Genomic DNA, 14,742 nt, shown 5'->3' on the forward strand with positions numbered 1-14,742 from the left:
TAGAAGGAGTTTTTCATTTCAGTGGCATAGAACTCAGTGCCATTGTGGCTTAATAGACGGCAGATTAGTGTAAGATCAGTGATTACAGTGGGTCTTAAGTGGCGTGGCCTCGGTTGTCTGTCCTGCAGTCAGTCTGGTCAGCTGACCACCTCACTAGACCCTGAAGGCCCTTGTTATAGGGCCCCCTATGTAGTGGAAACAGTAGCTCTTCTCTTTCTGGAGGGTGTACCTCCTATTAACCCTGATTGCTCAGGGTTTCTCTTTTAACCTGTTACTGTTATTTTCTTTTAGGGTAGGGTCTTTCCTTGAGTGTCTGATAATTTTAGTTTGTAAGTAAGTGCAAGGTACTAAAAAGCTGATTAAAAGGTAAGGTTGGTGTGTGTGTGGGGGGGGGGCGGGGGCAGGCTTTACGGTAGCGTGATTGGTCAGGGATCCACCATTTCTTTGAGGGCTTGTCCCCAACTGTTTCTCGTCCCAGGGAGGAATCCTCTAATCTATTCCTGCTTGGTGTGCAAGCTTGCTGTCAGCATTTTCACAGCTGGGGCAGGGGGTGTGGAGAGATGCATCTGGGGCCCACCAATCCACATGGAGAATTTTTCTTAAGGCCAGTGTTTTAGTGTAGCACTCAAGAGTTTAGCTGTTGAATCTCCACGGTCTTGGAATTCAGCCTTTCCAGGGGAAAAGCTCTGCTTCCAGGATGAAGGAGGGAATGCTTCCTGGTTTGGGAAGGGGTTCTATGGGTCTTACTCTCCCTTCAATAGATTTCCAACCCATGGTCCTGCGTTCAGCCCTGCCGCACCCCTGCCTTCAGAGGTGTCTGCTGTCTAGGAGGCTGAGCCCTTCCTACCCCGACCCCCAGCCCTAACCTTTTCTGCTGTGCTTCATCCATGCTTCTCGGCAGTCTGTTTCCACTTTCAGAAGTTTGGTTTCTTGCCTGTGGTTGTCTTCTTTTCCCACTGGTCTCTCTTAAATCCCTTTACTGCAACTTTAATGGTGTTTTGAAAGGGAGTGAGGGCAAATGAGTGTTCATCTGCTGTGTTTAATGGAAAGTGCCCAAAGAGTCTCTAACGAGCGATTGAGGGGGAAAGAAGAAAACCTATGTAGTTTTAAATTTATCTGGTTTTATAGCATTTGAGGTTCAGCTGTTTGTGAAAAGCAATTTAAATAAAAGGATCATGTTGGAGAGCAGTGGTTTATATTCACTTCGTAATATTTCAACTCTTAGTAAAAGGGGAGATCAGAGACAAGTGAGTATGAATAAAAGATTTGCTGAATGTATAGCCAAGACCTGTGGATTTGGTGGTGGAAGGTTCCACTGCCCTGGCCTTTTCTAGAATTGCCTATTTAATCTAAATTTCCTAGTTTGATAAGTGCTGAATGGTGATTCAGTACATGGGCTTCAAACCTGCACAGACCACAAAACCATTTGAATTCCTGCTTTGCCATGTGTGGGCCATGAGCAAATTGTTCCACTGATTTGAGCCTCAGCTTCCTGACCTAGAAATGGGGGAAATAGTGCTTTTCTCCCAAAGTTATTTGGATCGAATGAATTAATGTATGTAAGTGCTTAGCCTTGTGTGGTCACTGAATACAGTTGTATTTACTTTGTTACATTCTAGGTCTCCTTTTGTCTCCAGCCTCACAGGTTGCTATGCCAGGCACTGTGCCAAGTGTGGGAACCTGAGAGACCTGCCCTCTGCTTTCAGGATTTTCCCCTTAGAGCTGAACTCTCCCTCATTCATCGTTTAGCTCTGGGAGGAACTGAGGTCCGAACTGGAGAGGGAGGGAGACTGTATTTGAACCTAGGTCTGCCCAGGTCTAGAGGTTCTGCTCTTTTTTTTTAAATTAATTTTTATTGTAGTATAGTTGTATACAACATTGTATAGTTACAATGTTGTGTTAGTTTCTGCTGTATGTACAGCAAAGTGAATCAGTTACACATACACATATATCCACTCTTTCTTAGATTCTTTTCCCATGTGGGTCATTACAGAGTACTGAGTAGAGTTCCCTGTGCTATACTGTAGGTTCTTACTAGTTGTCTGTTTTATGTATAGTAGTGTGTATATGTCAATCCTAATCTCCCAATTTATCCCTCACCCCCTTACCTCTTGGTAACCATAAGTTTGTTTTCTACATCTGTGACTCTATTTCTGTTTTGTAAATAAGTTCATTTGTACCATTTTTTAGATTCCACATTTAAGCAATATCGTGATATTTGTCTTTTTCTGTCTGACTTACTTCACTCAGTATGACAATCTCTAGGTCCATCCATGTGGACCTTGTAATGCATGGCATCCATGGCATCCATGTAATGCAAATGGCATTAGTTCATTCTTTTTTATGGCTGAGTAATATTCCATCGTGTGTATGTACCACATCTTCTTTATCCATTCTAGAGGCTCTACTCTTAACACTGTCTCCTTAGTGTTGAGTATTTCTTACAGTGAGGGGTTGGCCTCTGAGTAGAACACAGTTACAGACAAACAGATGGGCATAGATGCTTTCTGAAGGCTCTGGGTGACATTGAGGTTCACATTCTAACCATTCCTAACAACAGCTGTACATCCACGTGAAATAGCCCCCATTTGAAGAGAGTGCTTATTATTAGAGAACATCTTTGAAGGATGTGTGGCGTAGGTAGATTGCCTGGAAGTAGATCTATTTAGATTGGTTATTACTATACGCTGAGGAGTTAAGGTGAACAGAATCTTACAGGTACTTCATGAGTGGTGCATGGTTGCTGGTTGGGGCAATGTGAATCATTGGACGATAATAATAAAAGGCTTTAGCTCCCTTGAGTTCTTTAAATGGAGGAGAGCAGATGATGAGAAAAAGATGCCCTTGATCTCTTTTTTTTTTGTGTGCTACGCGGGCCTCTCACTGTTGTGGCCTCTCCCATTGTGGAGCACAGGCTCCGGACATGCAGGCTCAGCGGCCATGGCTCACGGGCCCAGCCGCTCTGCAGCATGTGGGATCTTCCCGGACCGGGGCGTGAACCCACGTCCCCTGCATCGGCAGGCAGACTCTCAACCACTGCGCCACCAGGGCAGCCCCCTGCCCTTGATCTCTTTTACCATAGGGAGTAGGTTGGGAGCCAAGAGTGTGGAATGGTTCTCGTATTTGTCCATTCCTGCCTGCCCTGTTCAGGCTCTTCTTCCAAGTTGCTGTGTCCTTCACAGCAAATATCATTGTTTCCCCTTGCCCCCCAGTCTTTCCCTTCATGCATATTTATATATGGACAAGTGTGTATTTTTGATGAAATCTCAATTGTATTTTGTGTACTGTTGTATAGCTTACATTTTCCACTTAATTTTCCTTCTCTCCACCCCTCCCCCCCAAACCATTCCACTTTAACCTTTAAAAACATTCCCTTTCTGACAGGGTTAAATCAATTATGAAGACAACCATATGGTTAAATACTACATTAACCATTTTAGAACCATGATTTCTAAAGTCTGAAATAATACCCCTATCTGTCAAGCTCTATAAGCTTCTTTGATAATGCAGCCTATTTTCAGATGTGGTACATTATAACTGGCTGGGAATTATTAGAGTGTTTTTATAGTAGTGTAGATGCTTTTGCAGTAAACCTTTAGGTGGCAGCACTTTCACCGTAAACCACATTCTGAACAGAATTTCTCAGATGCATAAGATGTTTGACACAGAAGGATGCTCAGAATCCACCTGACTTACCCCTTCAGTGTGCAGTGATGGAGCTGAGGACCTGGGAGGGGCAGGGCTGTGGCTCAGGGTTGAGCAGGAGGGAGATCTGTGAACCACTGTCTGGCACTCTTCCTCCACCCTTTCTCTTACTGATGTGAAATGTTGCCTGTCTCTGTGGCATTGTTAAAAGCACACTTTAAGTATAAGGCAACCAAGGAAAATAAGAGTCAAGTGGATGATTCTGGACCAAAAGGTAATGGGCTGTTTGAAAGGACCAGACAGAATAGGCAGTCTTTTTTTTTTTAAGCAGCTTTATTTAGATATGATTCACATACCATACAGTTCACTCATTTGAAGTGTACACTGCAGCAGTTTTTAGTATATTCACAAGTTTTTGCAACCATCAGCACAACCTAATTTTAGTCCATTTTTATCACCGCAGACCCCTTAGCCATCATCACCCCACAAGCCCGCACATCCTCCAGTCCCTGGCAGCCATTCATACTTTGTTTCTATAAATTTGCCTATTCTAGATATTCCATATGAATGGAGTCACATAACATGTGGTCTTTGAGGACTGGCTTCTTTTACTTAATTTTTTACTTTATTTTTTTTTGGCTGCAATGCGTGGCATGTGGGATCTCAGTTCCCTCGTGACCAGGGATCGGACCCACGTCCCCTGCATTGGAAGCACAGAGTCTTAGCTACTGGACCGCCTGGGAAGTCCCTGGCTTCTTTTACTTATCAAAATATTTTCAGGCGTTGTCCATGTTGTAGCATGAATAAGTACTTCATTTCTTTTTATTGCCCAGTAATGTTACATTGTATGAATATATCACATTTTGTTGTCAGTTGATGGACATTTGGCTATTATGAATAATGCTGCTACAAGCATTCATGTACAGATTTTTGTCTGAACATACATTTACATAGAAGTGGATTTGTTGGGCCATATGATAACTCTATATGTGTAAACTTCTGGGGAACCACCCAGCTGTTTTCCAAAGTGGCTGCATGTGTGCATTGCCACCAGCAACGTGTGAGGGTTCCATTCGTTCTAATTCAGAATTCCAGATTTTCTGATGATAAGTTGGGGATGAAGGGGAGGTGAAAGAGATGATTCTCAGGCTCTCTTGTGTCCCCGAATCGTATGCCGGACTGCCTGTTCTGCCTTTCCGAAGATAGCTGTGTCAGCTACTAAGAAACCAGCCGGCTTCCCTGCCCCACACAATTGCTTTGCGTCACCAGGCTGATAAAATGCCTGCGGTCTGTGGCCGCGCAGAGCATACTGATGTTGTAGCCTGGTTGTTTGTAATCCTTGCCTCCTGACTTGGGAGATACCAGCAACCTGATCATCTTGGTCCCAGTTAGAGGAAAAATTCCAAATAAAAAACCCTTTGCCACAAGCCGTCCAGGTCTGGACATGTCAAAATCACTTATGTGACATACACCAAAGACAGCTGTAGAGACTGCACAGCAAAAGAGCAGCTTTTGTTTTTGTCAGAGTTTGTATTCTCCAAGCTGAGCTTTTATAGCCCTTTCTTTGGCAGCCCAGACTGGACGTTCTTACATCTGTACTGAAATGACAGTGTGTGTGTTCAAGGGAGGGGAAGGGGCCGGCTCTTCCTTTAGGCCTATCTGGGTCCTGGTGAGGACACACACTGTACATTCTGAAGCTTTGTTTGCAGCTGGAAAAAATTAGCCACACTCAGATCTTTCCCGCTGCAGGTCCTGTCAGGAAGCCCAAGTATGTGGAAAGCCCCAGAGTGCCTGGAGATACAGTCATAATCCCGTTCCGAGACGTGCCCAAGCCAACAGAGCCCAGTGAAAATGGTAAGAATATGTTTTCAATGATTTTCCCCCTTAAAGATTTTACACCATGACACTCCACTTCTGAATGAAACTTCAGTGCCTCTTGCAGGAATGCTTTGCTAAACTGAATGTATCTGGGAGGTGGTTTTCCTTGGGCAGTTATAGAGATCTGTTTAGTTAATGTAAATTCTTGGGATTATGTACACAGTGTAGGAATAGTTGAGTGGGTGCATACGCATTGTTTACAGGTTGAGACTTAACTTCCTGTCAATTTTGACCTTCCTGGTTCGGGGGGACATGAAAAGCCAGCCAGTAGACTGCTTCCAAGATTTTGTTTTGTTTTGTTTTTTAGTGCTCCGTCGTTTTAGAATATTCAACAGCAGGCTTTGGCTGAAAAGCTGAAACTGTAGCTAGACAAAGCTTATAATAACTAGCTTTCTTAGAAGCACTTGGTAGCTTTTGAAAGCTGCTTATTTTTTTTTAAACATCAAAAGTTTTTCTTTAGAGAATGTTGAAGTAGAGGCAAAAAAATATCCAAATTGATTGAAACTTTTCATGAAGACACTTTATATTTTGCCTTTTTCCCTATATCTGGAAATACATGTAACAGACATTACATACTCTAGCATTTCGTAGATGTATTAATAGTTCTTTATTTTTTTTAATCGATTCCAGAATGTACCTGTTTGTTTCTTTCTCTGGGGTGGGGGGTTGTGTCCCCAACTCACAACTCTAAGGTCTTTAATTTATGTGTTTTGAACGTACATCCTGTTTTCCTGCAGAAACACATGGTTAAGAATCCTGGCATATGTAGAGAAGCCTGTTGTACCCCCAATATGGACACAAGTTTATGTAGTAATGCTGAAAGAGAAAACTCACCCATATTTCCACCTTGGAAGACCTGGCATCCTCCTCTCCCTAAGTGTGGGTGGAGAGGGATATAGCTTCTTTATGTTCTACCACTGTATGTGCATTTCATGTTTCTGCTGAGGCATAGGAGGGAGTGGGTACGAAGTGTGGGACATAGTAGGAACATGGAGTGGGGTGTTAGTGGTGGTGGTGAAAATAAAACTAAAAAAGAGCTGAGTGTGAGGGGTTGACAGAAGATGAAAATCAAGAAGAGGAGTTTGGAGTGGGCGGGGGTCGAGATGGGACCAGGAGCTGAGCATTCTGGGCAGGGAAGAGATGCTGTTGCCTGCATCTTGGCATGAGAAATGCCACTCTTTTTCGTTCTGTCCAGGCACCCAGCCGTTTGGTTTAGGTAAGAGGTTCTCACTAGGATTTGTGCTGAGGAGGGGCAGGGCACCAGGTGTGTGGTGGTGCAGAGGGGAGGGTCCACAGTGCTGTCTGGTCAGGATAGCCGGAAACCCTGCAGACACGAGGACCCTCCTGGTTGTGAATTCACATGTGCAAGGTGTCTGTGGGTCAGTCTTCTCGCTCATTTCTATTCTGGGTGTCAAAAAGAAAGTGAAAACCTGTTCCTCTGAAGTGAATATCAATAATCTGAATTTACTGAGCTGTCTGCCCATTTCAGAATAAGCCTGCCCCCCTTTACCCTCATCCCCACCTGCCTTTGGAGTCCTGGTTGGTTATGCCCCTGGCATTTGACTGGTGTGGACTCCATTATGTGACGCCTTCCTCGGTGGCCAGGAGTCCTGTTGACATCCTGTCTAGGGTTTAGGGCTCCCCCTGGGGTAAGAATGAGGACAAATTTGGGACTTTTATTGGGCAAAGAAAAGAGGTTATAAAATAGTTCCCGCTGTCAACTTTTCTCCCCTTGCCCAAGGCAGAATTGGCTTTCTTAGGGGAGGAGGTATTCTTATGCTTGGCTGCCAGCTGAGCTAAATTCAAGCAGAGTGATTGATATTGTTGGTGTAGCCTGCAGTCTGCAGATGTGCTTACTCTCGAGACCCTAACTCCTGGATTCAGCATCATCAGTCTCCATGGGGACTGAAATTATGACATACCCGGGCTGCAAATACACACCAGGAGTTTCCAGAAGTTTCACCTAGAGTTAAGAAGAAGGGTACATTTCCCCTCTTTTGGGCGTTGGGGAAAGGGGCGTAGTTCATGCTTGTGGGCACATGGTCTTTCGTGGCTAGCCACGAAGCCGGTGGAAGCCCCAGGAGAGTTATCGGTTGGTTGATGAAGAGGTGTTTGCCTAACAAAATTTAACTTGATGATTAGTAAACGATGGTGTGTTTTGTAATCCCCATGGAATCCTTTACATTTCAATGGGGTTAATTAAGTTTGCCATATTAAAGTACAAATTTTATGTCCAGGTCACTGAATCTAAAGGCGAGGCTGGAGCAAACTAAAACTAATTGAGTTTGAGTATTAACCCAAGCATGTACAGATGCATGCATGATGGACTAAATCCTAGTTTCTAAGGTTTCATAGTAGCAGCATTACTTAAGTTTTAATTAAAAATTTGGGCTTATACTTTCCATATTTCCTTTGGGCTTTTTAAAAAAGTCTCTAAGACACTTTTCTGGATGCTGTCAATAATAGCATTTCAGTAATCCCCAGACCAACAAACTATTGACAACAGCCCCTCATGAAATGCTTTTGAAATTCCCATAGACTCGTGAAATATCAAGTTATTCCTAGATGTTTGAAATACCCTTTCCAGACTAAGCTGCCTCACTTTATGGTTATGTTGCTCCATAAATTCTTGACTCTTAGCTCTCTGAAATTTAAATCAAAGTAAAACAAAACCAATGAGCACTCTGAATTTATCCATTAACTTATAAGTAGTTGTATTTATGTGAAATCTGCTTATTTTAGCCATCTGGGTAGTGGGATATATGATATGGGCAGATGAACATTTTTATTATAAGCAAAGAACCTGTTTATTAAAGTTTACATTAATCTGGAAACATCTTTATGGAAAGAGATTCTACTTTATTCAGTATTTTAAAATATTTTGGAAAAACAGCACTTTCTACTCTGACAAAAAGAGTGACTTAATGAGGTCCTCAAACAAAATACAATCCCCTTTTTCCTGTCAAATGATCCTAATAAGCTATGTGTCATATAGAGTAAGTTCTTCACAAATAAGCTTCCTATTGCTAAACCAACATATTGTTTAAGGGGAAAATGTCACCCACAAAACAATACCTCTGCCTTAAGGGAAAATAAAAAACTAGATAAATTAGGGAGGGTTATTAGATTATAATAGGATTCACAGCTATGTTTCTTGGAATTAGGGGCAACCATAATCCATTTAGGTTCGCTTCAATCTGTCATTAGCTACTTGAGCAAGCTTTGATGGGGAGGGGTGAGAAAGTTTTAGTCTTATGAGTCATTGCTTGGTGAAGTCTCAAAATACGACGAAACGGGGCTTCTCTGGTGGCGCAGTGGTTGAGAGTCCGCCTGCCGATGCAGGGGACACGGGTTCATGCCCCGGTCCGGGAAGATCCCACATGCCGCGGAGCGGCTGGGCCCGTGAGCCATGGCCGCTGAGGCTGTGCATCTGGAGCCTGTGCTCCACAATGGGAGAGGCCACAACAGTGAGAGGCCCGCATACTGCAAAAAAAAAAAAAAAAAAAAGAACAGGATCAGGAAAAAAGTGATTCAGGAAGATTCCTGAGGAATTGCAAGGATCTGGAAGCCGTAAGAGACAAAGATGATGACATCAGGGTTTTGAGACTACATTAACCAGACACTAGGAGAGGGGGACCTGTCCATTTTGGTTTGAGTTCAGTTTCAGGCATGTTGAGTTTGAGGTCTGGGAACATCTAGGCAAAAGTGTCCAATGAACAGTTGGAAAAATCAAACTGGGGCTTAAGAAAGAGCTCAGGAGGTAAACTGGGCAGCCTTTTACTTAGAGGGAACGTGATGAGATTAGGTGCATTACACTAGGGAAAAGATCATTGAGAGAAGAGACCTGAAAACCTTTGGTATTTTATTCTTGAGCTGTGAATAAGGTAGAAGAAGCACCAGCAAAAGGGTAGAAGAACCCACAAGACCACACAGTATCCATGGGTTTCCCCTCTGAGTGTCTGATGTGACAGTTGCCACTTTTTTCCTTGGAGAGCAGAGTATCTGCCAAGGTCAAAAATTTACAGGAAAATCAAAAGAGGAGATGGGCCATGAAAAGAAAGTTACTGTGCCTAATAGGGCTGTTTTAGGAGGCTTGTGAGGGTGAATGCGTTTAAGTTGTAGGTATGTGATAAGGAAATGGAATTAATTGGTGAGGATAAACCACCTCTCTTTTACCCCTAAGAAGCTGAGCAAGTAAGGGAAGATGAGAGATCAGTTAGTAGGGTGAAGGGAGTCTGTGACTATGGTTTTATTTATTATTTTTATGAAAAGGGAGAATTTAGTACAATTGAAGACTTAAAGGTTCTACAGGAGTGGGACATGGACTTCTAGGCATCCCTAAGACCCTTGCAGAGGGTCTGTGAAGTCACAGCTCTTTGCATAATAACACTAAGATATTTCCATTTCTTTTGCATTGACAGTTGCAGTGATGGTGCGAGGGCAATTGTTGGTAAGACTTCTGATGCCTAATACACGTCAGAGCAGGGGCTCCTGCTATTCTAGGGCTACATGTACTTTTTTTTTTTACCAACACCCACTTGCATCAGAAATAATAATTCACTGAAAAATGTCCTTGATGAAGCCCTAAAAATAATGAATTTTGAGTCTTGACCCTTGAATACCCATCTTTTTAATATTCTGGGTGATGAAATGGGAAGTCCGCAGAAAGCACGTCCACTGTGTGCTGAAGTATGATGGCTGTCTCAAGGAAAAGCACCTGTGTGATTGTTTGAATTGCAAGCTGAACTAGCCTTTCTTAAAAAAAAAAAAAAAAATCATTTTTACTTGAAAGTACAACTGACAAATCAGGGTTATTCATAATTGGGTATTTGGACATATATTTTCTTGAAAAGGAACAAAATGAACACATCACTTCAATTAAAAAAACAAACAAACAAACAATCCTGACAGGGATTAGTTGCCAATGATACAATTTGACCTTTCGAATGAAAATTAGGTTTGGGGGAATTTGCATGTGTCACAAAGAGCTTGATGGCTTCCCAAGACTTTTCTATTGAGATCTGTGGTGATGTTAATGAATGTGATATTTTGGTGTTGTATAATAAAATGTGTCAACACTTGCAAGATCTGCAAAACCAGTATTTTCCAAATGACCCGGTGCATGATGTTACAAAATCTTGCATGGGTAAAATCCATTTGAAGCATAAAACAGACCATTGGATTTTACTGTAACAGAGTACAGAAAGTTCACTGATTCAGATTCAGATCAACATTGGAACTAACCTTTAAGAAATTGCTACTTGTCAAGTTTCAGGGAGGTGTCACAGAAGAATATATGTAATTAACTGGAAAGGTTCCTCCCTTTCCCAACTATTCAATACATTGCTCTCTAAAGCCACAATTCTTCACATGCTTCAACCCATAGAACCTATCACAACAGATTGAATGCAGAAGTAGACATTAGAATCCAACTGTCTTCTATTAAATCAGACATTAAAAAGAATTTGCAAAAATGTAAAACAATACCATTCTTTTTAAATTAAAATACGGTTATTATTAAAAATGTTATTTGTTAGTGTAATTTTTATTAACCTAAAATGGATTAACATAGATCTTAACATTCTTAGTTTTAATTTCAAACATGCTAAATATCAATAGACATAACCCATATAAGCCCAAGCTCTTTGGAGTTCTTAATTTTTAACAGTGAGCTCTGATACTAAAAAATTTGAGAACCACTGGCTTAGAGGAAGGAAAAGAGAGGGAGACAATAAAAATAGGTAAGAAAATTGATTCACAGACTAATAGTTATCTAGACTGGAGAGGATGAGGACTTAAAGTGGCAGTGTGACAAGAGAAAAAGGCGAATTCAGGAAACATTTTGAAACAGGAAATGGTAAGATTTGGTAACAATTTCAGTATGGGATGCATGAGATGAAAAGCCTAAAGATAACTTATATGGTAACTACCTTTTGGTATTCCAGACTAGAAACCAGTTATTGACAGAACCAGATCAGGTTCATGGATAGATGCACCTCCGTAAATGGTATTTTGGGAAATTGAAGGAGGAGGGAATGGCGATGCCTTAGGAGAAGGAGTAAGCAGAAAGAAACAGGAAAATGTTTGTGGAGTAGAAGGCAAGGAAGGCAAGAGGTTTAGCAAGAAGCAGGTCCTAGACAGGTAGAGGCAGAGGAAGGGATTTAACATCAATCAAGGCTGTGTCTCACTTAACAGACTTGATTCGGAAGTACTGTCTTGGAAGCTGATGTTAAGTCAGTGGTTCACGGCTACGTGCTAGTGAATAGCCAAGCGTCATCAACAATGCCCAGCGCTCTGTTGAGTTTGAGGAGGATGAGAGTAGAGAAAAGGCTTCTCTTTTTTATTTTTATTTTATTTTATTTATTTATTTTTACATCTTTATTGGAGTATAATTGCTTTACAATGGTGTGTTAGTTTCTGCTTGATGGCATTATCATTGGTAATCCCCAGGCACTTCCAAGGTTCTAATAGCGTCTGGCTTTAAAGAAGGCAGAATGATTATATGGGAAATGAAAGCAGTTAAGTGTGGGCCAAGTTGGAGCAGTTTGATAGCAGGAGGGGATTTGTTGTCTTGAAGGAATAGTGATTTCAGAAAAAGTTAAGGCAGAAAAATTCTGAACAGAAAACTGTTTTTTTTTCGGTAAGAGAAATATATGCACATTAAACATAGAAAGGAAGCCATGAAAACAGAAAATGAAGTAATAGTGAGAAAGTGGGCTCTCGGTGTTAAAATTGGTAGAAATAATGACCAACTTTGATACAGTGTTTTATCTCGAAGATGTTCAGCTTATAAGATGTTTCTCACATTTGTTTTGAGCTTCACAATCTATAAGAAGTAGGTGATGGCCACTTCCCTGATGAGGAAATTGAGGTTTAGAGAAGCTCACGCTGTAAGGGTTCCAGAATAGCTTTAGTGTGGGGATGTCTTTTCCTCTGAGCCTGTAGTGGGGGAGGGGGAGGGGATAGTTATTAAGGGGACAAATAGGTTTGAAGTTAGGATGGAGCCAGTCACCTTGTGGACCGTACTTGGATGTTGGCACCCCAGATGTGATCTAACAGATGTGAATAGGTAAAAAGAGCCAGGCAGGGAGTGATCAAAGAAATTCCCTTTGCCTTTCTCCATGTGATTATTCCACAGTGGTGTAATAGTGAAGATTTCATGAGAACATTATTGGGAGGAATATCGCTCTCCACTTACCTAACGGGTTCCTAGGGAGTGTGAGGCCAGATACTCTCTCACCTCCAGCTACAGTCATCATAAGTTCTTTGGATACTTAAATCTATGAGATGTTAAAGCATTGCTAAGAGATGAGGTCTTTCTCTCCAGCCCTTATCCCACTGCTGTGGGGTAAGGTACACCCATTATTGATGAATGATTTAATATTAACTCCACAAATGAAAATAGACTGTATAGAGTATCCCATTGAATTTTAGTTTGGGAGTCGTTTTGGAATCATTAGCTCAAAGAAAATCCTATCTGACTGTTCAAATCTCAGTATTTGGTAATTGACTATGGAAGGACAAATATATTTCCATTTCACAGTTGAGGGTATCAGTGTGTCTTCCCAGGCAACTCATCTCCCCCAAAATGGTACTGTCACACTTCAGCCAGGGGTCCTTCTGCCAGAATGAAAAGTTCAGCGAGAGACACTCTGTGCATTAGGGAAGGAAAGATGCGGACAGCTTGACGTGGATTAAGGAATTCAGACCAAAGGGGACTTCTGAGGGGAAGGTCACTAGGATGACATTTTAGTAGAAAGAGTAATATGAAAAGACAGTTGGGAAACTTCTGGGAGAAAGAAAATTGTAGTGGCTTAATGGATGCCAGAACTGCGGTAAAGAACATCTGTTCATTCCTCCCAAACCTGGGTAGATTTTTCGAACGTTGGTAGCCAACAAAGACCAAATTGAACAGTTAAGAGAACAAGTTAATGATGAATTTGGGCATCTCTTGTCTCTTCAGGAGACTGGAATGGCCACTGTTCCCCAACTTGTCTGAAGGGGGGAGGTTTAGAGGACTAGTTGTCTTTGAATTTATATACACACACACACATATATATATATATGTGTGTGTGTGTGTATATATATATATATATATACACAATGATATATGTATATAAAATTATTATTTTTTTAATGAAAACCTTGACCATCTGGGGCGAATCTGCTGCCTCCGGCCCTCCTCCCACCCAGGACCTACACAGGATGTGGGTCTCAGAGTGAGCCATTGGTTGTGGCCCTGTTGGTAGTCAGGGTAAATTTCGTGACAGCAGCTGCCAAATGGGAGTAGTTTTTGGCTCTTTCCCCAGAGTATTTCAGGTTGAACCAGAAGCTAGACATTCTGGGGCAGGTCACAATTGGGAAGCAGTGTAGAGATTGTTTTGAGAAGAAAGGGGGGTGTGGACTAGGGAAAGTGCTGAGTTCTGGCCCCTCACCCACTTCTTCCCCTTTCCAGCTGCATCCTGTTCTCTCCCTCCGGTCCAGCTGCCACACCTAAGATAAAGTAGCTGCCCTGCCTGAGCCTTGGGGCAAGGGAGGGTGGCACTGATCCTGTTCTGAAGTGGTCCAGCCCTTGGGTGTGCCTGGGTCACGCTGATTTGGTTCGGTTCCTGGTTTCCTTTCCCCAGTGCCCATGTACCTTAAGAGTCAAAATGTGGTTGGAGATCTCTGGTGGGAAGGGACCTTCTGTAGAGTGGCTTTGAGGGTGTGGTTGACCTGCCCTGGGGTGGCTCCCTTACCCCTGTCATTGGCTTGGGGCCACTGCTCCTTCATGTTATGGGTTTATCTCAAATGATCCAGAAACATCAGGGCTCTTTTAACCCACAACAAGCAAGCCTTGGTTATTTTATCTCTGCAGTATTCTAGAGCAGCTGAAAAATATCCAAGCTGGGAAATAGCTCTTCTTCTCACCCTGAACATTGGAAGCTTTTGAGAACAAGCAGGGGGTTGGGGCACTTTTCCTTCCTTGAAGATCCAGTCAGCCTAGTTCCCCTTATAGCTGCCATCCGGGGAGCATGACTTAGCAAAACTGATAATGTGGGTGCGGATGATACAGATGGTCTTCTCAGCTCTGCTTCTGTTGATTTTTCTAGTTTTTTTACAAAAAGCAAAGTCAGCATTGAACTTTGGTGCTGCTGTTGTAGCTCAAAAGTAATACCTCGAATTTGTTCTTTCCTCAGTTTACTTTTCTGTGACCTATTACCTATTATCTGCAGATTT

At 42.2% G+C, this 14,742-nt stretch overlaps 1 protein-coding gene across 4 annotated transcripts in view; it reads left to right on the forward strand.

Moving 5' to 3' along the window:
• TANC1 (tetratricopeptide repeat, ankyrin repeat and coiled-coil containing 1) overlaps positions 1 to 14,742 on the forward strand; it is a 239,929-nt gene that overhangs the window by 140,984 nt on the left and 84,203 nt on the right. For all 4 annotated transcript variants that reach the window (XM_082629880.1, XM_082629879.1, XM_082629882.1 and 1 more), the window contains exon 4: positions 5,395 to 5,499. In XM_082629880.1, the coding sequence (XP_082486006.1) occupies positions 5,395 to 5,499 (105 nt within the window). The remainder of the gene's footprint in view (positions 1 to 5,394; positions 5,500 to 14,742) is intronic.

The sequence above is a fragment of the Mesoplodon mirus genome (assembly GCF_964341445.2).
Source record: "Mesoplodon mirus genome assembly, chromosome: 8".
Lineage (NCBI taxonomy): Eukaryota > Metazoa > Chordata > Mammalia > Artiodactyla > Ziphiidae > Mesoplodon > Mesoplodon mirus.